We start from the raw sequence: 27850 nt of genomic DNA on the forward strand, positions 1-27850 counted from the left end.
TTCCAACCCAAAAAGCCTCGCCTTTTAGGCAGGTTTCTCCCATCATTCCAGCCTTGCTCTCAATCACACAGCAGGATGGCTGTCCTCTAAGGACAGCCAGCCGGCCAATCACCTTTGGGTGCATTCCTGTAACCAAGGGGTTTAAGCACAGGGAGTTTCAGCACCTCCCTCACTTCCTGCCCCTGCCAGAAACACTGGACCCAGAGGCGGGCTTCACCAGTGAATCCCGCCAAAGACAAAATGAACAAAGGGACCAAACCTGGTTTGGCGCACAGAGTAAATCTCAAGAAGGACCTTTCCAACAAGAAATGGCGAAAAAAGAACACTGGGGCCATTTTGACAAAATGGGCACCCATGGGTGTGTTACTGCAGCTGCAATTGCATCCCGCGGTAAAAACACACAACGGTAGTAAAAAGTAAACCACTGACACCAGCCATTAATTGTAATAAGGGTAACATCAAAATGTTACATGGGAAAATAGTTAAAGGGGATACTAAGTAACCCCTCCAGCACGCTATGGTAAGATACTGTGTGCTGGGTCTAGAAAGTTACAAAATATAAGTAAAGTCAGTTTCACTTTACTGCTCTGGGAAACAGTAGTTATCCAAGAAAAGGTGTTTAAGCCTTTGGGAAACGTAGGAGACTTCCCTGTGCCACTTCACTGAAGGTGCTGTATGACACAATGTAAAAAGATGCCTATGGAGGTTGTCAAACTCCGAAGTCAAAAAGAAACACAGAGTCCAAATCACAGAAAAATACATTTGAGGGTGAGAAGAAAAAGGGTCTCACTCTTCAGGTTAGAGATTAAAAGTCCTAAAGTCCAGCACAAAGAACTGGGGTCTCTAAGGTACAGGAGAATGAGCACATTTCTGTCAATTCTCCCTAATATGCTTCCTACACCCTGAGGTGACTTCACTAACTAGGACAGTAATGGCATTTATATATCACTTTTGCACTTTGTAAATTCTGAGGTTGGTAGAAATGAAAGGTTAGAGGAAGGAGGAAAAAAGGTTTAACAGGTTCTCAGAGCATGTGAGCACTTTAAATCTCCCAATGAAATCTAGATAAACAACCTTTCCCAGCAATATTAGTTAAAAACCAATGTATCACCTATGAGGGACAGTAAGTAAAGTCAAATGGACTAGAAGAGTCTGCAGGAGCCAGGGCAGCCAAAGTCAATTGGAGCAAAGTCTATGGAGCTGAGGCACTTCTTGTATAGTAAAAGTCTTGCACAAAGTTTAGAGTTTGTTGAAGAAAAATCACTGTTGGGTCGCAAGCTGTAACACATGTGAAGGGTAGAGCTGTAATCAACTCTACAAAGCAGCTACTGCAAGTCTTAACTGACAAGAGCAAGCTGCAATCAAAGCGGGAAGTACTCCTTAGTCAGAACAGTACCTTTGGGTAGAAGAGGAGGGTCCAGCTGGCTTCTGTCTGGTTGCAGTGATGCATATCCTGTGTTCCTGGGCCTCAGTCATGGGGACAAGAGGGAGAACGTCTGGAGGACTCCTGCACAGCAATTTAAAGGTCAGCAGCAGCTATGGGCGTTCTTCAGATCAGCGGCACTAAGAAGTTTCAGCGCTCAGTAAACGGCACCACCGCAGATCTTGGACACTGGTTGGGCTTCCTTCACTCCTTGAGTCCAGCACTCTGGTGAGGAGACTCGAGCTTGGGTTGTCCTGCTTCGGGAGGGTCCTCGGGACACTCCTGGAGCTTTTGACCAGCTTACAGACGTTGCACTCGACTACGGATTTCTCAACCCCTGGCACTCGTTTCCAGCAGCAGCAAAGAAGTACAGCCAGTTGGGGAAGGTCTTCCAGCCAAGTTTGTCTCAGGGTTAGTTGGTCCCACTAACCCAAGGGAAGAGGTTGTCCTTTCCGGATCATCTCTTGTCAATCAGAAGTTTTAGCACAGCAGCAGGGCTTCACCGGGCAGTTCAATGGTCCAGGAGGATACAGCAAGCTTCATTCATGGTTTCTTCGTCAGGTTGTTCTTCCCAATGGTCGACTCTTTTTTCTTTCCAAGAAGCCTCCCCTTTTAAGCACGGTTCTCCCGTTCATGCACAGCCTAGCTGTCACTCAAACTGCAGGGTGGCTGTCCTGCAAGGACAGCCAGTCAATCTATCAGGACTGGGTACATTCAGGTAACCATGGAGACAAAGGACAGGGGAGTTTCGGGCACCTCCCTCACTTCCTGCCCTTCCAGACACACTGGAGCCAGAGGCGGGTTTCAGTACTGAAGCCCGCCAAAGGCAAAACAAACATAGGGCTTAAACCTGGTTTGGCACGCAGAGTAAAACCAAAGAAAGACCTGACAAACAAGAAATGGCTAAAAAAGAAGACCAGGCTATCTTACACAATGGTCACCCGTGGGTGTTCTACAGCAGCTGAGGATTCAGCCTGCGATAGAAAAGCACAATGGTAGGAAAATTAAACCACTGCCACCAGCCATTTAAAGTAGTGAGGGCAACATTAAAAATGTTACATGAGTAAGTAGGAAAAGGGGCTTCTAAATAACCCCCCCAAGACTCCACATACAATGGGGTGTGCTGGACCTACGAAGAGAAAAGGTAAGTAAAGTCAATTTCACTTTCACTGTGCTTAGAAATCTCTGGATATTAACGACGTTATAAATAGCCAATTACAATTATGTTTTCTTTTTCTATTTATCTATCTTTATGGAGGGGTTTGAAAAACTACATACAGGGCAACTTTAATTCATAATACCCTCTTCTTGCCATTCTTGTCCCCTTTGTGCAGAAAATGCGATGGTGCCCCCTCCGGCTGGTCTATGTAGAAATGCCAGGCATGCAAATAGCTCTGCGCTCTCATGGATTTGGGTTGTTTTACCGTAGTAAAATTATTCACGGCGGAATTGACCATAGTCAATTTCTCAGTGAGTCGCTTTTTATTTCGGCCAAACAAAACAAATGTTGACCCACACCAACCCCCCCTCTTCCTTCTTACCTGTTTGCTTGCTGCCGCAGTTTCTCCTGCACCCCTGTGGCATCAGTTCCATCCCTCCAATGTGGGTTGGATCCGATACCGAAGGGTGCCTTTTTTTAAATTTTATTTTTTTTCCTTCCCCCGCCTCCAATGTTGAGGAAACGGGGGACATCCCTGTAGTCCCCTAAGACCAATAATACCGAACATGGGTAGCAGGGAACACCCCCGCAACCTCTGCTCCACATGTTTGGTATTTTTAAAAACCAATCGAATGGTACTGCATCGAATCTGTCAAATGTATAATTTGATCGATTTTTATTTTATTTTTTATTTTTTGGGAGGGTTTATGTTGTTTTTGTTTTGTTTGGGGGTCAAATTAGGTAATACCATTCTCATGCTGAGCATGACACCTTTTTAAATAGATGTGTCCCAAGTTCCCAGATCACCTTGGCTATCCAGAACTTCCAGAATGTTCTAATAAGCGTGTAGCCTGCAAGGGCCGTTGAAAACATGTTGGGTTGTTATTGCACATTTTCAAGCATTGTAGTATTTGAAATGAGGGTTTGTGCGAGGCGAGGCACATTGACTAATCAGGATTTGTTTGTAATCACCCTATTTTAGGGTCGAGTATGAAACTTTGCAGCAAGCATACAAGGAGCAGCATTCTGAGCTGGACAAAGCTACGAAAACCATTCAAGATCTGAAAATGCGAGAGGTAAAATGTGCACACACTCACTGGAAAATCAAGCAGGCTTTTAGTCCAGTTGCATCTTAAGAAACGGACATAAAAATGACTAACATACTTTGTGATACTAGAGGGTACCTTTTGGAGTTGGGATAGCTTTTATTCTTGCTGCTTTCCTCTCATAGGCTGGGACACACATTTGTTTTCCTTTGCTTGGTCTTGCGGCCTGACATTTTGGCCGCAAGTAAAGCCTCATGCTTTACCCCCTTGTGTTTTTGCTCATTAATAGGTGGAAACTGATCAGTCGCTGAGACTATCAGTACTGAGAGCGTTTCTCTCTCTATGGATTTCTTGTATTGACACAACTGCACACATCAGCCTGAAGTGAAGTGCAGTTGAGATACTTTGCACCCTTCTAACTTTTTCTGTAATGGATTTTTGGCTTCAGTTACAATGTGTCAAAGATGGGCTGGTGGCAGCGGGTATCTTTCTACCGCTTTACACTTTTTACTTGTGCACTTTTACATTTACCGCAGATGGGCACTAAGTGTGGATAGCACTGTAAGATGTCAGTGCCACAAGGTATTTGCCACTCCTTTCCCATGCAAAGAGATGGTTTCTGTGCGCGTGGAGGAGAACAGCACCTTGAAATGCAGCAGGTATCTAACACTGGGAACCAGAGTGCGCGCCTCACCCACCCTCTGTTTTTCTACAAAAATGGTTTCTGTGTTATCCGTATCTGGGAGCTGGGACTGTCTGGTCGCATTGCACATCCTGGTGCTTGAATGTTTGTTGTTGGGAAGATGTTGTGGTTAGTGGCTATCCTTGATGTCAGACTACTGTCGGTCCAAAATGCTAGTTTAGATTTTTCTGTGCAATCCAAAAGTGTGGTCTTGCTAAACATGAGAAGTGTAGGGTCACTTGCTGAAAGAGAGACATGCATTTGAAAATGGCGAAAAAAGATGATCGGCCATCCATTTTCACACAATGTTCCCCCATGGGTGCTATACTGCAGCTGAGGATTCAGCCTGTGGTTGAAAAGCACAATGGTGTGAAAATTAAACCACTGCCAGCAGCCATTAAAAGTAATGAGGGTAACATAAAAAATGGTACAGGAGTAAGTAGGAAAAGGGGCTACTAAGTACCCCCCCAGCACTCCACATAGATAGTGTGTGCTGGACCTACAAAGAGAAAAGGTAAGTAAAGTCATTTCACTTTACTATTCTTGGGAACAGTAGTTCACACAAGAAAAGGTATTTTAAACCTTATGAGAAATCTGAAGGCTGTCTCTGTGACACTGCACTGAAGGTGCTATGTGTCACCAAACAAAAAGTAGATGCCTATGGAGCTTCAGACTCCAAAAACAAAGGAAACACATAATCCAAATCAGATCAAAACACATGAGAGTGAGAAAAAGGTCTTAATCACTCAAGGGTTAAAATTAAAAGTCCTAAAGTCCATCAACAGAGCTGCGGGGCTCTAAGGTTGAAGGGAATTGGCACAGAAATGAGAATTCTCCCGAACCACGGTAAATAAGAACTTAACTGTTCACTCTTGGAGGACAGTTGTCAACAAACTCTTTCACAAGTAAGTAGACTTTTCGACCCTTGTTTTACTTTACAAGTCATACCCATTAAAGTATCCAGCCCTTCCCAATTCTATGACATGAGTTCTCTCAGAGGCAGAAGAGGGACCCTAGTGGTCTAGGAACCTGCCGTAGGCTGGGTCAGATAGGGCTCAGTTGCAGGCAAAGTCAGAGTCTGAGAGGACGACTGTTCAAACAAGTGTAAGTATTCTACTTTCAAAGTTAGTTGAGGGTCCTGGGACTTCAGAGAGGACACCCTAGGGGGATTCCAGCAACAGGCCTGGGTGAACTGGACGAGAGGCCTCCCAATCACAGAAAACACCCCAAAACTACACAGGAATCACAAGAGGCTTAGGTAAGTAATACCCCAGCCAGCACAGTACCTCAGCAGAGAAGAAGAGTTTGCAGCAGGAGGACTTAGGATCTGCAGCCAAAAACCCAGGAACTAAATTCTTTGACATGAAGACAGAAGACAGCACCCTGGATGGGCCAACATCCCTGATGAGTAGGGATCAACAGGGAAGGCTCCAGGCAAGAGTTTCATTGTGGCTGGATGCGGTTCTGTGGATTTGGCACCCTTTTCAGGAGCCAGAAGAAGACAGAATATCGCTGGTCAGTTTCTTGTCGTTTGCAAGGTCCAGCACGCTGGTGAATGGACTATTCAGACTTTCTTCACATCCCTAGAGGACCAGCAGGATGCCCACAAAGTTTCAGCAAGATTTGGAATTCGGAAGACCGTGAACCGCACAATGGCTTCAGGTCCCAGGGTATTGCAGCCCGCAAGGTTGCAGCATGACGTAGGATGGCTCAAAATGCAGGTCCTCTTGAGTCTAGTGGTTCTCACCAGTCACTGGGTTGGGGCCGTTGTCTTTGGAGTCCCAGGTCAATTGGAAGGAAGGGTAAGAGCAGCCTCCCGTTACACAGTAGGCTCTGCGGTCGGTGTAAATAGTCTCACCCGTGTTTTCTTAATCATCCTTTTCGGTTTCAGGTCCAGTGGTCGACTACCTCTTCAGCTTCCAGGGTCAGACTTTAAGGCAGGAACCCAGCCAATCAAACAGCCTTACAACATTCAAACTTGAGGGTTTGGCAGTCCTTTCAGGACAGCCAGCCTCCCAGTTTGAACTGGATTCTCGCAGTCAGGCTGGAAGACAAAGGGCTGCAGAGGTTTGGACTGCTCCCTCGCTCCCTGCCTTCACAGACACTCTGAAACCTGCGTGGGGAATTCACAGGTTTACCGCCGAAGGCAAAATGGACACAAAGGATTTTTTCACCCTGGAGGTCAGGGGAAGGAACAAGAAAAGGACAAGAAACATTAAAATGGTGAAAAAAGAAGGCAGAGACCATTTTGGTAAAACAGCCCACGGTAAAGTTGCACTGAATTAATAAAAAAGTTCACTGCCGCCAGCCATTAAAGGTACGTTTTTCCTTGTAACATAAATATTGCATTTAGAATGAGAAAGGAGACACCCAGTATCTCAGCAGCACCCCACATAAGGTGGGGTGTGCTGGTTTCACCTAATAAAATGTAGAAGAGATCCAAAGATCCTTTCTACCCTTCTGAACTGTAGTGCTCTCACGGTTACCCAGAGAAAGTTAAAAGGGGAGCCCATAGGACAACCCAGCAACAATAGGCAGTATGTGCCAAAAGTTGTCAAAGAGGATACAATCAAAAAGACACTATGGAGAGTCTTAAAAATGACACTCATAAAAAGAGTAAAATATTATGAGTGTGGAAAAAGGTTCCCACTCCCTAAGGTATAAGGAAAAATAATATACCAGTACAAGCAAAAGGTTCTGGAGTTGACGCAGGTCAGGAAGGATTATCATTGCTATGAAAATCTCACTGAACAGAGGCATCTAAAGGCCATCAAGAATGCGAAAAGCAGGTGGTGTAAAATGTAGAAATAGTAGCTGTGCTGCAAGGCCATTAAAGATCATGCGGTAGTTGAACACTAGTAATTAAGAAGGCTCGGGGTTCCACAGCTCTCTGTGGGGTCTGATCTCCCCCAGGCTGCTGGTCGCTGGCTGTCGTGAATTCTGTGCTAACAGTTTCAGAACTGGAATTTCTTTTACCATGTTATCTCGAGCCATTAGACTTAGTTTGCTGAATTCTGTTCTGACCTGGAGTAAACGTGGTGTAACCTTTTGACTCTTTGTGCAGCCACTTTGGTCTTGGTGGAATTGGGAGCCCTGCTTTTTATCCCAACGGATATCAAAATCCAGACCGGTTTTTGGGATCTACTCAATGAAAAGATACAAGAACATTTAATTAATGTTAGTCATAATTTTAGTCATGATTACGTGCACAGTAGTCACTGCAGCCCTTTCTAGAGATGAAATACTATAGTTAACCCATCGAGAATGTTTAGCCAGTCAATCACCACAGTCTCCAACCTGTCCAAAACATGGTAACTAATCTCCTTCTGCACGTAGCGCGCGGGGCGACATTTCACCCACCTTCCCCTTGCCCCACTGGTCAGTAAAATAATACACTTCAAGGCCACCGTGTTTGTGCTCAATGCTCTACATGGAGTAAACTCAGAAACTCATGCCCTGCTGAAGCCAAACTCATCTCCAGTCTCAAAGACTAGACCGAAACCCTGTGTCTTGTCTCATACTGTGGCTCTTTCCTCACCTCATTATATCACAAACACAAGCACCTGTAAAGCAGGAAGGATCTTGGTCCTTCTTGGGTCCTCTGCTTCTCCTGTTGCTCGCACATTGAGTTCACTTGTGGCATACAGTGCGCTGCCTTTATGTTAATTTCCCTGTCTTTTATTTTCTTGGCAGTCTGAACGGGTGCCGAGAGAAGTTGTGGATGAGCTGAATGAGCAGCTGGAATTAACCGAGAAAGCCCTGGCCGCAAAACAACTCCAGATCGATGACATGAAGCAGAAGCTTTTCAAGCAAGAAGAGGAGATGGAGACCATACCGCTGCTCCGTGCTCAGGTGCTCAGGTTCGCCCCAGAGTGGGTTAAATTGCACAAGTCTTTCTACAACTAACCTTTGAAATTTAGAGTAGAATTAGTGGCTTACGGTTGGCCAAGAGCATTTTTTTAAGGAACACATATTTTTAATGGCTGCCTTCCTCCCAAGCAAAGGGTGGGGTGTCGGCTGGGTCTGGAATATTGGGGGGGTGCTGGTGCAGCTTTGGTCCAGTTCCTTCCGCACATTATGGGCATCACTGGCTCCGCAGGGGGCATCACTGGTATATTTCTGGAGCCACGTGCTCTCATGCCTCCGTTCTTTTCCTCCATAAACCACAGATAATGATCTGGGAAGTTGCCCCTATGGGTTTTTCAGACTTGGTGATTTGTGTTTTTCTTACTTTAAGCCTTTTTTGGGATGTAAGGCTTGCAATAGGCAGATGGCAGTTTCCGACCCACAACGGTGCTTTGTTTAGTGCCTAGGTGTGGGTCACAGCATTGTTCGCTGTGAATCTCGTGAAGCCATGCGCCTGAAGTCTGTTTCGATTTGGGTTGCTAAATTCCCAGAGCTCCATGAAAAGCGTAAGGTTTGCACTCATGGAGTGTCTCTTTCTCTTTTTAACACTCCTCTTCAGATGATAAAAGGGGGTGTCTATGCTGCAAAGAGGCACCAAACACTGTCCTTGAACCCTTCAAAGGTAACTTTACCCTCCAAGACATCGCCCCAGCTTGCCTGGAGGCATTCCGGCACATAATGCTGGCAATCTCTTTAAAGCGGAACACCCTCTCTTTCCGCCATTGGTGCGCCCTTGGTGGTGAACTACGTACAGGGGTGGACTGAGAGCCAAAAGTGGCCCTGGAAATAATGTTCAAAGTGGCCCCATATTATACATGTTCAGCTAGCCCAAGCCTTTTCCTATGGTAACATTTGGAAATACTGCACACAAAAGAGGCCCAGGGTGCAGAGGCCCACTTGCAAATCTCCAGAGTTCCCTATTGGCCAGTCCACCCCTGACTACGTAATGCCTGGAGGCGTACGACCAAACACTGCATTCCTCCAGGATCAGTCTTTGGCCTGTGACTGTAACCAGTGCTGTCTTGTGGACCACCCCCAAGTGCGGCTGGGTTTCGGACCAGTCAGATGCACCGTTGTGGCCCCTTCATTGCCCCGGATCCAGTGGCATCACTTTGCCATGTCTGCGCCCGCATGAGGTTCCGCTGAAGAATCAAGCTATGGACATGTGTTACAGGAGGGTTTCTGATCATGTGTGAACGCAATCTCTGAATTTCAGCTGGATGTGTATTGTGCGGACTTTCACGCGGAGCGAGCCGCAAGGGAGAAGATCCACGAGGAAAAGGAGAACCTTGCCATAAAGCTGGAGTACGCGATCAAAGAAAACGCCAAACTTAAGGAAGACCTGGACCATGTGGGCAGGTAAGGCCTTATCATCCTGAGGTCTACTTCAAATTGTGTTCTTTCAAAAAATACTTTCTGTTACGATTCCCACACGTATTAAAAGGATTCAGAGTAGCACAGGCACAATATTGTGAATTTATATTGGCTTTTAAATGTGAAGGCGGAGAAGACATTCCTCTGTTTTTGTTTGTGCTGTGACTTGATGGGACCTTTCGGCTGAAGACTGTTAGTGTATTATTAGTATGCCGAGCCACTAGTCATTTTGATGCGTGTGTGTTACTGCATTTTTCCACCTCCTTTCTTCCATTGGCACCCTCCTGTTTTGCTTTTGCTTGGCCACATGAGCGGAACCTTTACACAGACGTTCCCCCTCTGCCCCTGACAAAACTCTGATGAGCACAAAATCACACTTGGGGCCTCATCACGAGTTGGGCGGTATCCCCGGCGGTATTATCACCGGGGCTATTAGCGTTACCGCCAAACCCCCCAGCGCTATTAGTGCCGGATCATGGGTTTGGCGGAACGGTAAGTCCCCATTCCCCATTGAGCCCAATTGGGAATTTTCAGCGCTATTACCGCCGGCGGTAATAGCGCAGAAAATCGGCAAAATCCTGGCAGATTTGCCCCCAGCTCACCAAGCCCGTGATTTGGCAGACCCTTAAATGCGGCGGTAATACCGTTACACACGATGAGACAGCTAGACTAATCATGATAATAACAATGAAAATGGCTCGTTATAGGCCCTTTATTCAAGCTAAATATATATGACCTTGGCATACATGAACAAACATATATTCAGATATATAAAAACATATATAGTAAGTAATCATCACCGTTGGGCAGGAATTAGAAGACACCTACATCTTGGCCACTATGACAGTTTTTAATCCCAGAGCAGGTAGGTGAAGAGATCACTCGTGCTAACGGGGTCTGAGGCAGAGCGTCCTCTCACTCAGCGAGACTGCATCATCCGGGGGTGAGGGGGGATCAAGTTCCAACTAACTCTTGCCATAGAATGCCCTCTCTTTATGGGTCATTCCCCTGCCCTTCTCAGTTAGGACTACCCTCAGCCGAAGAGCAGATCACAAGTGGAAGGGGCGGAGAGTGGAAAAACCCAGCGCCCCTCGCCTTGCATTCATTCCTAGAACCCCTCATCATGCACCTGCAGGCCGCTCTGCCTCCCTCCCTGTATTCGTCCTTCAATGGACAATACAATAACTATTCTCCACAGTAAGTCCCCTCAGCAATAATATTTATGTAGCTATGTGACCTTGCTCTGCTTTTGCTACTGAAATGCTCGTTTATTCTCAGAGGCCCGCAGAGACGCAGGCTTTTATTACAGGGATGGGAGAGTGGTGTCCAAAATGGCTGCGCACCGGCGCCATGTTGTTTTAGCTCGCATTTCGCTCAAGCATTACACCTCCGCTTGCACATTTGATGCCACATAGCCTACAGTCCCCCATAGTTCTCAGCTATTCTTTTCTGTCTCCAATATGGCACTTTTCACAATTCTTATCTTCAGCTTTATCTGAACTTTCATGTTGATTGAATGTGGGTGTCCTATTCCTGATCTGTTCTTGTTGTGGCCTTTGCCATATTGCTGTTTTATTCCTCGATCCATGAGGCCTTTGCCTCACAATATTCAGTGCTTTTTCTTGCCTCCTCTTTAACACCTGTTTCCTCATTGTATCCCGTGTCTGGATCACTTTCCTCTCACCTCTAAACAGCACTTGCTTTGTGTGATTCAATGATGTGCCCCCGCATTCCCTTTCTTTATAATATAGTTAATGATGTAATGAAGTTTGAGTCTGTTTAGCAACTGTTGCGAGCTACCTTGGTTTTCAAAGTTTTGTCTGTAGTTCACTTGGCTACTTTGTTTGCTGCATGTGGAGCTGAAGACATTGCGACTGGCCAATGTCAGTAATAACATGTAACATACAAACACCACAAAGACGCCACTATGCGCTCCAAACTGTAAATGCTATTCAAGAAATAAACTTTTCAGAGTTACTCCATTTTTAATGAAATTTATTCAATTTTTGTTTTTTCGATTTCTTTGAAAATCATGGGCTCATTTTCATTCACATTTCTTATTTTGATTTGTTTGAAATTATAAATTCATTTTCATGTTCATTCACATTTTTGCTGCGATTGGTTTGAACATTTTAACTTCATTTTCATTAACCTTTTCAATTACATTTCTTATATTCAATAAAGAAAAATTGTAAACTTCATTTGCTTGTATTTCTTGAAATGTGTGCACTAGTTCCTTCAAGCACCCTCTAGTACCTTCTGGCACCCTCTACACGTGTTTCCCCATGCTTACATGCATGGTTCTTCAGGAGGGGATTGTGATAAGGCGCCGTCTCTATTGTAAATCGAGCTGTTGGGTTGTTTACTATATTCCAATGGGTATTATGTTACTTGTGTTCATTCGGTTAAGGATCGCCTGGTCTGGCTGTTACTTGGCGGTCTGCCATGCGGTCTCTGCAGTTCGTGTAGTTTCCAATTCGTTCGATTGCAGCTCTATTTTGCAGAGAGGGACCAATGCATCTCTGCAAAATAGAGCCGCAATCGAACGAATTGGAAACTACACGAACTGCAGAGACCGCCAAGTAACAGCCAGACCAGGCGATCCTTAACCGAATGAACACAAGTAACATAATACCCATTGGAATATAGTAAACAACCCAACAGCTCGGTTTACAATAGAGACGGCGCCTTATCACAATCCCCTCCTGAAGAACCATGCATGAAAGCATGGGGAAACACGTGTAGAGGGTGCCAGAAGGTACTAGAGGGTGCTTGAAGGAACTAGTGCACACATTTCAAGAAATACAAGCAAATGAAGTTTACAATTTTTCTTTATTGAATATAAGAAATGTAATTGAAAAGGTTAATGAAAATGAAGTTAAAATGTTCAAACCAATCGCAGCAAAAATGTGAATGAACATGAAAATGAATTTATAATTTCAAACAAATCAAAATAAGAAATGTGAATGAAAATGAGCCCATGATTTTCAAAGAAAACGAAAAAACAAAAATTTAATAAATTTCATTAAGAATGGAGTAACTCTGAAAAGTTTATTTCTTGAATACCATTTACAGTTTGGAGCGCATAGTGGCGTCTTTGTGGTGTTTGTAAGTTACATAATATAGTTAATAATTGCCCATTTTGTTCAGTCTCTGACTCTCGTCTCGATCTGCAGCTCTCCCTTCTCGTGTCTTTGTGCCTGTGTTCCTTCATTGGTCTCTTTTTCTGCATGCTGTGCTCTCTTCTGTGATGATGCAAGTCATTCTTGTCCCCCCTTGCACTATTTGACCATTTCTTTTTCTCAGACTAATCCCCATGCCCTACATCAGGGGGCCTTCAAGTCGCACCCCCGACAACCTTTTCCGCACAAGATTTGAAGGGAAATGGAGTTCTGGCAAAGGGACAGCCTTTGCCATTTTTCCCATATCCCATCCCCCTCCAACCTGAGGGGCTCTTCATTGCTTCTGATATAGCTAGACACGGTTTCTCGCTATAGAGCTGCTTAGCCCCTTAGAGGAAGGGTATGATTTTACTCCAGATTATACCAGACTTTGTTCCCGGATAATAATGGGAAAGGTGTGCACGGGTACTGTCTGTAGCAAACGTCTTTCTGCCATAGTGGGGCAAATTGTACTTCTCGCTTTCTGGATCTGGTGGGAACAGGCAAGTTGTATCCTCAAGAAACCTACTCTTTGTAAGTCTTGCTACCGGTTCCATGTGCGACCAAAGTGAGTAGGCGAGAGCACAGGACTGGGAGCTCGCCTGCAACAGTGTCCAAGACCCGCGGCAGCTAAAAATAAACACAGTGGCCTGTCATTGCGCCGTCATGGTGGCCTGTCATTGCGCCGTCATGGTGGCCTGTCATTGCGCCGTCACGGTGGCCTATCATTGAGCTGTCACGGTGGCCTATCATTGCGCCGTCACAGTGGCCTGTCATTGTGCCGTCACGGTGGCCTATCATCGCACCGTCACAGTGGCATATCATTGTGCATTACGGTGGCCTATCATTGCCCCGTCACAGTGGCCCAACATTGCGCCGTCACGGTGGCCTGTCATCGCGCCGTCCCATTTGTAATGCTTAATTGTGAAACATTATTACTGAATCAGTGAGAGAAGGCATCTCATGTGTTTAGGACACAGGAAATAAGGAAGCCCAGAAGACGGCCGAGGAAGAACTGAGGCGGCAGGGTGGGAAAATGGAGATGGCTGGAAGCGTGGTGATGTGGGAGAGGATAGCATGTGGCAGGATGCAACAGGCTCAATTCCCAGGGCGGGCAGGGGCACAGGTGAGAGGCACTTGTGCTGTTAAGTGAGTGAAGAGAGCCATGCAGGGTCGCTGTAGTCAACTTAAAAAAAGGTGGGCCCCACACTAGTGTCTCCCTCTACCCGGATGAAGATCTAGAAGAAAGAACACCTGTGGGAGGAACGTGTGTTTATCAGGACTCCAACCAAACATCTATCCTCCTCATTCTTGCTCAGTCACTCTCCATTCAAAACGTGTTCTTCCTGCAGGAACATTTCTGTGCTCAAATGATTTAATGTACAAAAAATAAATGTATTTAAAAGAACTCCATAGCACCAAATAACAGTCTCAAGTCCACTCTCAATGGACTACTAATCACAAAAATGAGTGGTGGGGTTAGTAAAAGAGACTCATAAAAGCTCACAACAGACATATTACACTCATAACTAACAACAAATTCACTTTTCTTGTTACACAGACTTGGCCATGTATAATATTCACGCTCTGCTTCAGTGTTTTCTGGCCAAATGACAGCGGCAGACACAGGACTATATCTATATTAACTCTCAAATGTCATGTGTTCTGTCTCAGACCTGCATATAGTTCCTTTAATGCACTGTGTATTATACAAACAAAACAGTGTCGACAGACGTGTGTTTCAGCGTCTTATGGGGGAGGTTCGATCTTAGCCACCCCTCAATTTGACTAGGCCTTCATCAGGGCGGACAGCAGGAGACACCCCATGATGAAACTGAAATGTATGTATGGCACAGGTAGACCCTTTTATCTTCTTAAGTATCTGACAGGTTGGGAGGAGAAGAGAATGTACCAACCTCCTTCCATGCAGGGGAGGCTTTGATAGAGCCGTCGGGTATCGGGATGGGGATGGTCACTTCTAGAGGAAGCATCGCTGCAAGGCAACAGGCACATTATTAGCAGTTGCCGCGGAAGAGGGAGCCCTGGAAAAGATATGGAGCCGCCAAATCTACAAATACTCTACAAGGAATCCAAGTGAAGGTGGCACCCCCAAGAGTGTTTCTCCTACATGGTGTGCGGACACCGAATCCTGCCTGCATCTTTCGCCACTGTAGGAGTGTTTAGGTCTTGCGGATGCAACCTCACAGCATTCGTCCAGATGTTCTAGCAGAGAAACCGGGGCCCATCAAAGACTCCCCACCACAAGAACTGAAGACTAAGCCATGGGGCAAGGTATACTGTCTTTATTATCCAAAACAGACAGGGATCACACAGGAAAAACAATTCTCCAGCGTTATCAGCTTCTAAGCCTGTGTCACACGGTTTTATGCCTGTGTGATGTCACAAAATCAGGTCCACCCCAAAAACCTATGGGATGTCCTCATAGGTCAGTTTGTGCGAACTATGTATACAAAAACTATACATTAGTATGTTTATTGGCTTCCCATATCAGGTCACTCCTCCTGAGACTACCCCTAAATGTTACTAACTACACTTAAGACCATTGGCCCATGCAACATTTGATGTCATCTCACAAATGGAGCTTCTGGGTTGGCTAGAGCGGGTCCTCCCTGGCCTGGGACCCGGTCTGGTCACAGAGCTGAGTGTACCTTTTCAAGGTGATGGGAAGGGATGTGTGCTCCCTATCGTTACTACTGTCTGATCACCTAAGCCTGAGAGAATGCCTGCAGGTGGGCAACACTTGTATCATTCCACTCCGTCTCGCATGGGAACAGCTTCTCTTCCCACCCACGAGTAAATGAGCATTGTCCTGTTCTGCTGGGTCACAAGTAAGAGGACTGAAAACAAAGCTCTTCTGTCTTCAATTATGAGGATTTTATTCTGAATTTTTGCAGGTGGCTTGCTGCCTCGGGAAGCAGGAATTCTCCACCCGCCCCTGTCCTTGTCGTGAACGCCAGCTCTGTGCCTTGGGCTGCTGGGATTGTGTCTCCACTTCCATGTTTCTGAGGGCTGTATTTCCTGCCTGATTCACTTCAGACACCCTATAGGTTCCCTGTGTGTCTTCATGGCTTCTTATGGTTAGTTGCAATAAAGCGTATGCAAGCTTGGTCCACGTATATTCTGCATCTTGCGGTTTCGCTTTGGCGACAGAAAGGGAAGTTTCCTAGCATTATGTAAATGTATCCGTCCTCTACCTACAAGAGTTATAAGCATGTTTTTCATGTCTATAAGCAATAAACTGGTGCCTGTTTGTGTAGCTTCATGCATGGATGCATATTGGCTATGTCATCATGCCCCTGATGACATCATTGATACCTGGCTTTATGATCAGTCGACCTGGTCCGCTGGCAGCGAAAGCAGCGCTCGCCTACCCCGACCCCACGCTAGCCACCGAATCGACGCCATTGGCGTCGACAAAGCCATTCGTGCTCGACACCAAAAAAGGCAAGAAAGCCGCCTTTGGAAAGCTGGCCAAAGGCTGCCTCCCACAGCAACTATCATCCGTCGGAGCAATCGGCGCTGATATTTATGTCATCGGCTTCGAAAGCCGCACTGTTGCCGCTAAAGCCTACGAAATCAGCGCCCAAGGCCACTGCATCAGGAGACAAACCCTTTCAGCCGCTATTGAGGTCAGAGTTTTAGAATTCTACGCGGTCGATCTTTGGTGTCGACCAACACAATGATGTCGACCCTATTTTTATGGGAGCCTGCCGTGTAGATTATTTCAATGATCAGGCCAATCTACTGGCACTGGCCCAAGGGAATCAGGATGCCAGTGGTCTGGACACGTCTCCAGTCCTTCACATGCCAACCCTACACTAATGCTAATGTTAAGTATAGGGCATTGGTAGAGAGGGTTGTAGACACCGTAGGGCTGAAGTCGTCCACCACACCCATTCAGGGGTATGACCTAACAGACATCCTAGATGAGGCTCCGGCAGTTGACCATAACATGCCTTTCAATCGGGCCATAGCAGACCCCTTAGCCTCCTTATGGCAACACCCTTGCACGTGTGCCCCCGTGAATGCCAATTTCACTGGGAAGTACAGGCCGCAAGAGGGGATCCTTCTTTGGTCTCTACACCCTTCCCCAGAAGAGCTTGTGGTGCAAGCTGCCACAATATCCACCAGACCTGGGGCATCCACATCAAACCTCCCTCCGGATAGGGAGTGAAAGAAGTTGGATGCTTTGGCCAGGAACGTTTTCACTTCCGGCAGCATGGCACTCGAGGCCACAAACGTAGCTTGCTGGCTCGCAAAATATTCTTACGGTTTGTGGAAAGCTGTGGAGCATGCAGCAGAATACATCCCTGAGGGTTGTAAGGAACTCATGGTGGCAACAGTAAAGACCGACACAAGTGATCACAGTTCAAGGGCGTTTATTAAACTGTAAATGCAGGGTGGAAAAATCGAAATCTAAGATGGCAGCAAGCTTCGACCATTAAATGAAAATAAGGCAGTCCTCGTGGCTTTGTGTCAAAATAAAAGGGCCTATACTGAGAAAAACCTATTGCCAATCCTTACTCTAATTACAGAATGAAGTGTGGGATAATGTTCTCAATGAAGAAAAGTGTACAGAAATAATAAGTCAGGATGTGATTGCCAGGGGTCTCCCTTCCCCACGTTTTGAGCATGGGACAAGGTGAGCACAGCACACTGTGAGAAACCTGAAGGTGTCTCACCCGCTAGTCTCCGGGATCTGTCATCCAGGTGGCCAGGACACGGCCATCGCTATTGGATCCAGTTCCTGGGGGTGGACCAGTGAGGGAGGATCACCTGGATCAGGGGTCCATGGGCAGTGGGAGTGGGACACCGACGGATGAGACGCGGTATCCCCCTTCCTTCACCACCTTTTCCCCCATCCTCTTTAGTAGGACATTAAAAAACACTGACCTCCCTCCCCCTTTTTCCGACCCAAACACTTTTGCACAAAGACAATGGACTAACATCAGAGCCATTTACCTGACATGTCACAATACAAGGGTCAGGCAATTGACGAGAATCACACACACCCCTGACGGCCTTTTCCCTTCCCCACAGGGATAAAATGTGGAGAAAGACAGCACAGTATGAACAAGGCAGACTGCACAACGAGACAGCTATCCAGACCCTGCAGTTCAAGAGGAGGAGAAAGGCGGCAAAGATCGAGAGGCAGACGAGGAGATACACAACCTTGCACTTCTCTACAAAACCCTGCAAAACCTTTGCAGAAGGAATAGTAAGACCAAGGACAATAGCCCAAGTGTCCTGCAGCCAATGTCAACGGTACACAGAGCTTGTCGACACTGGTAAGCCGGTGCAAGGGGAAACTTTTGCCTCCATGGTACCGACCTTGACTCCAGTTAAGAGGAAAGCCAAGCGGTTCATCACAGCCGGTGAGCCGAAGGGGAACCGATAAGAACCAGGCTGTGATGAATGAAAGTCGCAAAGTGAGAGAAGTTCAAAGAACTGTAAAATTGTAAAGGGGAGACCAACTGCATAAGGGGACCGGCATCACGTGGGTGCGGCTCTGAGAAACTCTGGTCGATCCCCGTCTGAGTGAAACTACAGATACCAGAAGGCTGTAGGAGAGCCGCCAAGATAGGTCAAACTGGTCATACAGGAGGTCAAGCAAAATCCCTGTACAGTAGAAAGCCTTTGACTTAAGAACTGAAAGGGAAGTGAGTCCCACAAACATTGAAAGTGAATATGAATGTGAAGTTGGCAAGAGTGAACCAGGAAGAGGGATGCCACCGAGAAGGGGGCAAAGTCTAAAGTCCCAAGAAATAGTGTGTTGACAAAAGTGAACCCGGCCGAGGAATGTCCACTGGAACTGTTTAAAAAGACATTAAGATTTGTGACGAAAGGAAAAGCCATAGTGGACCCAGCGGATGGAGGCTGAAAGTAAAGAGGGGATGGCGCCTGGAAGAGGGGGACCCAGGGGTGAAGAATCCTCACCCTAAGTAAAACCAGGAAACAAACTTTTTGTTTTGTTGAAGGAATTTTAGTTTGTGATTTGAATACGTCAGGCCCTTGAAGGAAAGAGACTTTCAAGAGAAACGAGACTTGGCCATCGACAGCCCTGATGGCTGCAAGTGGAACTGTCGTCTCGTGCTGGGAAAGCTCGAGAGTGTACTGTGCTCCAAGATCCCACCTTACCCCGTGCTCAAAACTTGTGGAAGGGAGACCCAAGCTACCTCATCCTGACATATCATTGGTCAACACTTCTTTCTTTTCTTGAAAACTATCCCACACCTTTTTTGTATTAGTTGTAAGGTTTGGCAATAGGTTTCTTAGTATAGGCCCTTTTTTATTTTGACACAACGCCACTTGGATTGCCTTATTATAATTTCATGGTCGATGCTTGCTCCCATCTTAGATTTAGGTTTAGATTAGGTGTTTTTCAAACCTGTGTACAGTTTGATAAACACCCTTGAACTGTGATCACTTGTCTGTCTTTACTTTTGCCACCATGCGTTCCTTACAACACGCACAAGCTTTCTAAGCATGAGCCAACAGTTCCGTATCAGGTTCTTCGACAGCTAAGTCTCTTTTCAATCATAATCTCTTGCCTTTGAGGCCTGGTGTTCTCAACAAACATAAAGTTCTATTCCACGAATACTTTGGGTGAAGGCTTCACCCCTGGGTCCCCCCTCTTCTGGGCACAGACCCCTCAAAAGTCGTATTCAACAAATTAACAAGACAGTTCCTTTTTCAGTGAACTTTGGGTGATGACACTTCACTTGCCCTTGCCTTGCATTATTTCCTGCTTTCATGAATCCAAATGTCTTTTCAAACATTGCAGTGTGACTTTCCCTCGCTTTGGTTCACTTCTGTCAACACACTGTGCATAGGGATTTCGGGCCTCGCCCCTTTTCATTAGCATCCCTCCGCCGGGTTCACTCTTGCCAACTTTACAAAACACAGTTCATTAGGCTTTGCCCTTGGTTGTTGGCTTCCCTCTGCTGGGTTCACTCTCGCTAATCTTCACCATGCGGGATGTACTACCCTCTTCTTCACAATCATCTGTCAGTCAGACTTTCAACGGTACAGAGGATTTTACAAGACCCCTGTATGACCACTTTGACCAGCCTTCGTCTCTTCCCAAGGCCTTCTGGTTATGGTAGTCTCTACCTTCGGGTAATCGCCCAGAGTTTTCTGCGTGAGGACCCACGTGGTGCCGGACATCTCTGTTGCAGGCTTTTTGCCCACTTTCTAAATAGTTCCTTGAAGCTTTCAAAAGTTCAAATTATCTGTTCGCTATTTTTCGTTCAACACAGCCCGGCTTCCTATCGATCCTTCCCTCGACTCACCGGCTGTGATGAACTACTTGGCCTTTTCTTCTCCTTCGAGTCAAGGTTTGTACCACTGAGACAAGCGTCTCTCCCCGGCTTGGTTATCAGCGGAGGAGGGTCTTGTGTACCATTGACATCTGTTGCAACACACGCCGGCCTTTGATTTCAGTCTTATGTTTCCGTCTGCAGAGGTTTCACTGGCCTTGATAGGAAACGGTAAGGTCACTTCTCTCCTTGTCATCCTCTCGGTATTCGCTGTCTTTTGCCTCCTTTTGAATTGCTGTGCGGAGTTAGCTCTCACGTCGTGCGGTCTGCCTTGCTCATCCTGTGCTCTTGTGCAACCTTTTCTCCCTGTGGGGAAAGGAAAGGGCCGTCAGGTGTGTGTGATTTTGGTGGTCTATTGCCTGACTTTGTCTGACCCTTAGGTTGGGACATGTCAGGTAAACCGTTCTAGAATTAGTCGGTTGTCTTTTGTGTTGTGCGGAAATGTGGGGAGTTAGAGTGTTAGAGTATCCTACAGGGTATAGAGTGGAAGAGGTGTTGTATGGGCTTAAAGCTTTCATCCTAGGCGGATAGGGGATATCGGAAGGGTAGGTTTGGTAGGGTTTGTGAAGCAACTGGGAATGACCAGGATTAATATCATGAAATAAACAAGGGGGATTGTGGGAACGGTAGTGTTTCATCTGAACAGACTCGGTGTTCGGAAAAGAATAACCAGAGGGACGTGGAGAAGAACGTTTGGGAGTATTCAGGCAGGGAACAGGATAACGGGGATTCTGGGAGAGATCGTTTCTGGGTGCAGTGGGGTTTGGGATCCTAGGGGATTTGTTATATATAGAGGGGTCGTTGGATCTGGGTAAGTCGTCCTCTCCTCCTTCGCCGGTACAATACTGCGTCTCACCTAGGGTATTCCTCCGAGCACAACCCCTCACTCGTTCACCCCCATGGTTGGGATCTTAGAGTGCCAGCCCTTCTCTGGCCACCTGAATAAGGCATTTGTATTGCTCTCCTCTGAAAAATGCACGGAACTACCATAAATCACCAATGCAATTAGAGCATATACTTTGACCCAAAAACAGACACAATAATTCACAGCCACGCACCCTTTAGAAGATAATCAGCTCTTTACTGCTATTTATTCAAAGCTTACAGGTACATAGAAATAACTCATAAAACTAACATGGCCATAAGTAAAGAAAACCAAAAGAAAAACATCACCGTGAGCGTAAATGTTATCCCCATCTCAGCCAGAATCGGCTGGAAGACTCCGGGGGGACAGCCAGGAAGAGAGTGCTACAGCTCACAGGAAGGCCAGACAGAGCGTCCTTCTCTGGCTGAAGTCTCACCTGACCCCTCCAGGTTTCCACCTAAATAAGCACTCCAAAAAAAGGAGTTAATTCTCGAAACCTCTGGAATTGCACCTACGCAGTTGAGGGACAGCCGTCGATTGCCAGCCGGGTCAATCGAGAGCTCCCCCCCAAGGAATGCAGGGCCTCCCTGCTCTAAAACTCAGAAAAAATATGCTCCACAGAGAACAGTAGCAAGTCATAACAAGGTTAGCTTTTCCCAGCAGAAATGGCCTTTACTGCATACCAAGTTTGAAAAAGCATGTTTGTCTCAGCACTGTGAATCTAACACTTCAGCAAAATGTGTGCAGCCTTTCACTGCGGAGTTAAGTAAATATCCAACATGGCTGCGAGCACTCCCAGAATGCATTGTGCTCCCGCGCCATTTTTAACTAAGCATAAATTGAGCAGAACATCTCCACCCTTTGGATATTTATCTTCCGTAGCCAGGTGGCACTGGAACTGGTCTCTGAAATCTACGAAATGTTAAAACTAAAATGGGAACACATTGAAGGCAGCAACAACAACCAATTATAATAGACAATATAATAAAAATACAAGCAAAAATATAACGTAGTGTACCCCCAATATCAGGTATCCATGAAAATAACCAATCCCACAAGTTTCTGTTTTGATCTTGGGATACTTGAGAAATGAGATCCCTCAAACCTCTAATATGACTTTTAATGGATCGTGAGTGGTTACTCAAATTGAAGCAACACATACCTTCAAAGTCATTACACCCTAAATTATGTTTCAGCAATAGATAATCAACAGCAGCTCTGTTCTGCAAAGTAGCTTTTCTAATAACTTGACTATCAAGGAGCAACTTTTCTAAAGCCTGCGAAGTATGATTAAGACTCTTAACTACTAAACATGCTAATTTCATCAAAGATTTGTAACCTTCAGCAGCTAAACCCCAAACACCTACAAAAGAAAGGGTTAATGCTAAAACCTTAGCTTCTGATAACAAATGTACATGTGAATCACAGTCAGGCGATAGCCCGACAGATTCAAAGGTTGACCTTTTACCTCGAGTTATCGCTGGGTGTAAAGGAAACATCATCAGTCCTAACCGAGTTAAAGCACATGGACCTCCAGAAATGTTAGCTGGAATATAAGTACATGTAATGTTACCAAATGAAAAGAGCCATCCTGTTGGAAGTTTCAGATGATTCAAATGACTAGCAGTTATCACTGTATGATTGCAAGACATAGTGTTATTTACACTGGTGCATTTGCGTGACATTCGCGAACACAGTCTCCTCTCGAATGTGGTGTGATTGTATTGATCAGTCAACTCTATTTGTCTGCATTTACCAATTTCTTGTGCTTTGCACGTCATACTATAACATACATCACCTTGGGTTACATTGTACGTGATCACACGTGTCAAATTTGTCCACTTCTTGTCGGTTTCTTGGCAGTGTGAAAACAAGGAAATAATATGAGGCAGGGTAACCAAAAAGGAAACACACCAAACACAGGTTACAAAGGAACATACAAAGCACTTTATTTTATACTGAATCCAGTTACAAAAGAACAGAACAAAATTCAGATAGCTATCGACCCTCAGTACAACACAGCGAACTCCGGCGTGGTTCGGTGTGCTCAGTGAGTGCAAAAATTCATTGAAACAGTCAGGCTTTTATACATTTCTCCAGCCTGTTGTCCAGCCTTTCTTTAGGTTAACCATTCCATAAATAAGTTACTGCTCTAGGGTCCCTTGCCAGGTCAAATCTAGTTCATCTTAGGTTTATACATTAACAAGAAGAAATGGTAATAATGTATGCTCTAGGCCTAACATTACAATGCAGGACTTAATTTATACAATATAGTTAAGCAGGTGTTCTCATTCAATTATAGATCAGTTTCGGTGATACAGGTAATCCAATGCACACAGGTCAGCAGAAGGACAAGGCCTCAGCTCATGACCCTAACAAGTGGCCTGCAGGCAAGTTATACATTAGCTGTACAGAGGTCATGACAATCGAGTTCTGTTCTGAATAACATAGGCTACCGTTTTAGCTCACATGGTGACTTTATAGAGCAAGAAAACCTAAAATGGCGGCTTGACCCAAAATGACAGTTTACATGGTTTCTAAGGTCAGGACCTTGCAATGCAAGTTTATTCACATGTAGTCTATAAGCAGCTTGTTAGCAGCTTGGCGTGGGCCAATATACATATATTCATAGCAATAGGAGGCACGATATAATTTCTAGTTTGACAAACCCTCCTTTTGGCCTATGCCAAGTGCTAAACTACTTCTGATCTCCCTGCAAATAACTCCATGTGTCATCGTCCATACACCCTGAGTAGCGGTCAGAAATATCTATCGCCATTAGATCTTTTACTAAGATCTCTTTCAGTACATACTCCTTAGAGGTTTTATCCGGGGCATACACTTTATGTCCTATTGTACCTATCGCCTGAGTGCAACATCCCCCTAGCATTGAACATATACTTGGTAGACATTGGATACAACAACAAAGAAATAGCAGAATTCCCAAAATAATCAGCAAGACTGAAAGCACTTTCCAACCCCAAGACCGCAAGAAGTCCCAGAACCAAGCGCTAAGATCCCAATTTCCCTCGGGAACATGCACTTCTGAACTAAGAATGTGCAGATTCTGTATTGCCTTAAAAATAGTTGTGGAGGAATCCGGTACGAAAACACAGCAAGCGGACCCCACTAGTTTACATACTCCACCACGTTCAGCCAGAATGACATCTAATGCCATCCGGTTCTGAAGCGCTACCAATCTGATCGCTTTCTGCTCTAAAGTCATATTATAGAGTATATCTGTGGTCCGGTTGATGGTTCTCTCCAGTACTCTCGCTAGTTTCATGATATCCTCGGAATTCGCTATCTGCCCAAAGAATGGAAGGAATGATTTCGCTACATCTCCTAAAACCTGTGCTGGAGTGTCGCCATTCTCGTCCCACCGTGGACGAGCCTTCGAAACCTCTACAGTACTTGCTATAAACACCCCAGGTAACAGGATTCCTAGATAACAAGTTCCCTGCCAATCCCTGGGCAACCATGGAAATGCTACCTTACCGCAAACAAAATAGATAGGTTCGCCTACATACAAAGGTCTGTCTTCCCCAGTCAAATTTGCAACGTTGGCACAACCTTTAAAATTTCCCATCGACCGGGTGCCATTCCTCTGGATGCAGAAAGAAACTGAATCGGGGCTATGGTTAACAGTATAAGGAGGAGGCACGGCATCCTTATTGCCTATCGGAGCCATTTTAAAGGAAATCAAAGATTGGAAAGGACGAGACAGTCTATCAGAAGGCCTAATAGAAGCAATATTGAGCTTACTCCTATTTGCGAAAAAGCGAGCATCCCAGGGGAGTCAGAACACGTTTCTCAAAACTATTCAAATTAGTGCCATCAAAGTTCCCCGAGATGCTATCGTTCCATCGGCCAAAGAACAGTGCTCTAAGTGAAGCATAACAAGCAGTTGTCAAAGGTAAAGGGTGAATATACCAACCTAGCCCCTTATCCCCATGTTGCGGTAAATGCGAGAAGATCCAACAATTAGTTCTGTTAAAGATTGCATGGGTAGCATTCATAATTAGAAGTAGAGTGTTATTTTGATAATTCCGTCTATGCAAAAGATCTCTAGGTGACAAGGTATGTAGTTGCACAGAAGGAGTGGGAACAACAGTTATATTTTCAACAGGTAGGAAATCATTCAAAGGGTACATTCTCTCCAAATACCAAAACCCACAACCAACAGTTACTAAAAGTCCCGTGATTATCACCAGTAGACAACAAAACGTTTTCGGGGCCCCCATACATATCTGCTCATTGTCTCTCCTAGTCACATTTTTGTCCAAAAGTTCAGTACGAACGGTAGCGGATGCGGGCATTGTCATCTTCAATCGAGAAACACCAATTGTTTGTTTGCTGGCGACTCCGGTCGCGCGTCTTCTTAATGTCTTTTCCCACAACCCTTAGCCAGCAGAACCCTTTATGCAATTGGGCCAAAAAAAGGCAAGCCCTCAAATTCTTTCAATTGTACAGCAAGAGCCGTATTGCAAACCTATCTCCTTGGGCGGAGATTATACTTCACAGTTTCCGGTGCAAAAGAATCAGCAGACAGGATGTCATCACTTCCCACAGGAGGTGGCGAGTGAACGGAAGTTGGATCAGAAGATTGATGATCCACAAACGATGCAGTGGGAGAGCAAGGAGGCAAGATGGCCATTTTGTCGGGCCTTAGAACATCCGGAACGGCCTCCGATACTCTCTCTCCACCGTCTGCCGTTTCGGGTACGTTGGTTTCAATGTCGGAAAGGGGTTTTGCGTCTTCTGTATCGTATGGCACTGGGTGTGGGATCCGTTTGGTGTGGCTGCCGTGGATCCAGTGGTGACGTCGTCCTACCCGCACCGCAGTCTGAGTCACCAGGAGCACCTGGTAGGGGCCCCTCCAATGTGGTGCGAGGCAAGACGCTCTATCGAAGGATTTAACGAGGATCCAATCCCCTGGTCATAGACTGTGACCGGGGCCCTCGTACCTCACCGGCAATGCCTCTCGCACCTGGTGATAAATTGAAAACAGGTTTTTAGTCAATTGGTTACAATAGTCGGAGAGAAGTACATTTTCTACATCGCGCAATGGCAGCTTTTAGGCAAACCCCAAATATTAGTAGGTCTCCCCATTACCACCTCAAAGGGAGAGAGCCCAGTCTTAGTTTGAGGGGTTGTCCGCATTGAAAGTAACACGATCGGTAAGGCGTCCGGCCATTTTAGTTTGGTGCCGGCACACGTCTTAGCGAGCTTGTTTTTTATGACACCATTGTGTCTTTCCACTAATCCGGCGCTCTGAGCATGTCTGGCCGAATGGAATCATTGTCAATTTGCAATGCCGTACATATCTGTAGAATTACAGCAGCGATAAAATGCGGACCATTATCCGACCAGATAACTCTCGGCAAACCGAACCGTGGGAAGAATTCCTTTAACATGGTCTTTGCAGTGGTCATGGCTGTAGCGTCTTTAACAGGGAAAGCCTCGATCCACTTACTAAAGGCGCAAATGACCACAAGGACATATTTTAGATTGTTACATCGCTCCATTTCAATAAAGTCAAAGTGAATCACTTCAAACGGGACAGAAGGAGGCCCAAAGCTACCTCTTGGAGTTGCAGTCCCCTTTCCCACATTGTGTTGTAGGCAAATCATGCAATTTTGGACATAATGCTGGGCAATTTTTGAAATCTTATCATTTACCCAGACTTTCTCTAACATTCTCGTGATCTGTTGAGCGCACACATGTGTGGGACCGTGTGCCATGGGTAACCATCATTACTATATAGGCATTAGGAAGCAACCATTTCCCTTCAACCATGTCCACCCAACACCCATCATCATCGAGTTTCCCCAAGCCCTCAGCCCACCTCTTGGATTCTTCTAATGTGGCATCGGCTTGGATATCCCGTACAGATCCGACACCCTCATCCATTGCATAGGCATCTACAGTCTCCCTTGAAACATACATCTCCGTGAAGAGATCAGAGGCAGTTTGTCTAGCTATTTGATCAGCGAAAGCATTCCCTTTCCCTACATCATCTATAATCTTGCGATGTGCTGCGCACTTAATGATTGCTAACTGACTAGGGAGCGCAAGCGCTGAAAGCAATTGTACTATCAGGGAACCATGTTGGATCTTGGTGCCATGCGAAGTTAAAAACCCTCTCTCTGACCAAAGTCTCCCAAAGTTGTGAGCCACCCCAAAGGCATACTGGCTATCAGTATATATGTTTACTGTTAGCCCTTCGGAAAGCTCACAAGCTCGAGTCAATGCTATAATCTCTGCGGCCTGCGCAGAGTTATGCGTAATTCTCTTGGTCTCCACAACCGTACTCAATGTAGTGACTGCATAAGCAGCTGTGGATGTACCGTCCAGTAGTTTGAAGCAGGAGCCATCACAAAACAGCTCCCCTTGTGGGTTATCCAAAGGAGTGTCCCTCAAATCAACTCTGCCTTTTGTATCTTGTTCAGTAGTATACAGGCAGTCATGTGACTCTTCGTCACCGCAAACAGTATTTTGCGGGAAAGGTAGGAGTTCAGCCGGATTAAGAAAGCAGCACCTCCTAATTTGAATGTGGGGAGCAAACAAGATTAATTCATATCTTGTCAGTCGTGCGGAAGTGAGGTGTTGCGTTTGGGTTTTGTTCAATAGAATATCTACAGAGTGAGGCACCATCAGGGTTAAATCATGGCCTAGGACCATTCCCTCACTCTGTTTTACAGACGCAGCAGCAGCAGCGACAGCGCGCAAACATCTTGGCAAAGCGCATGCAACAGGATCAAGGGCGGAAGAGTAGTAACCGCATGGCCTAGTCTTCCCTCTATGTTCCTGCGTTAATACAGCCAAAGCACTTCCATTACATTCATGCACAAACAATACAAAAGCCTTCTCATAGTTCGGTGTGCCCAAAAC

The 27850-nt window shown here is 45.7% G+C and overlaps 1 protein-coding gene across 2 annotated transcripts in view; it reads left to right on the forward strand.

Annotated features, from left to right (window-relative positions):
* OPTN (optineurin) overlaps nucleotides 1-27850 on the forward strand; it is a 198742-nt gene that overhangs the window by 125790 nt on the left and 45102 nt on the right. For both annotated transcript variants that reach the window (XM_069627795.1, XM_069627794.1), the window contains exons 10-12: nucleotides 3565-3658; nucleotides 8004-8162; nucleotides 9433-9575. In XM_069627795.1, coding sequence (XP_069483896.1) covers nucleotides 3565-3658; nucleotides 8004-8162; nucleotides 9433-9575 — 396 coding nt within the window. The remainder of the gene's footprint in view (nucleotides 1-3564; nucleotides 3659-8003; nucleotides 8163-9432; nucleotides 9576-27850) is intronic.

The sequence above is a fragment of the Ambystoma mexicanum genome, chromosome 12 (genome assembly GCF_040938575.1).
Source record: "Ambystoma mexicanum isolate Mex_15411 chromosome 12, UKY_AmexF1_1, whole genome shotgun sequence".
NCBI lineage: Eukaryota > Metazoa > Chordata > Amphibia > Caudata > Ambystomatidae > Ambystoma > Ambystoma mexicanum.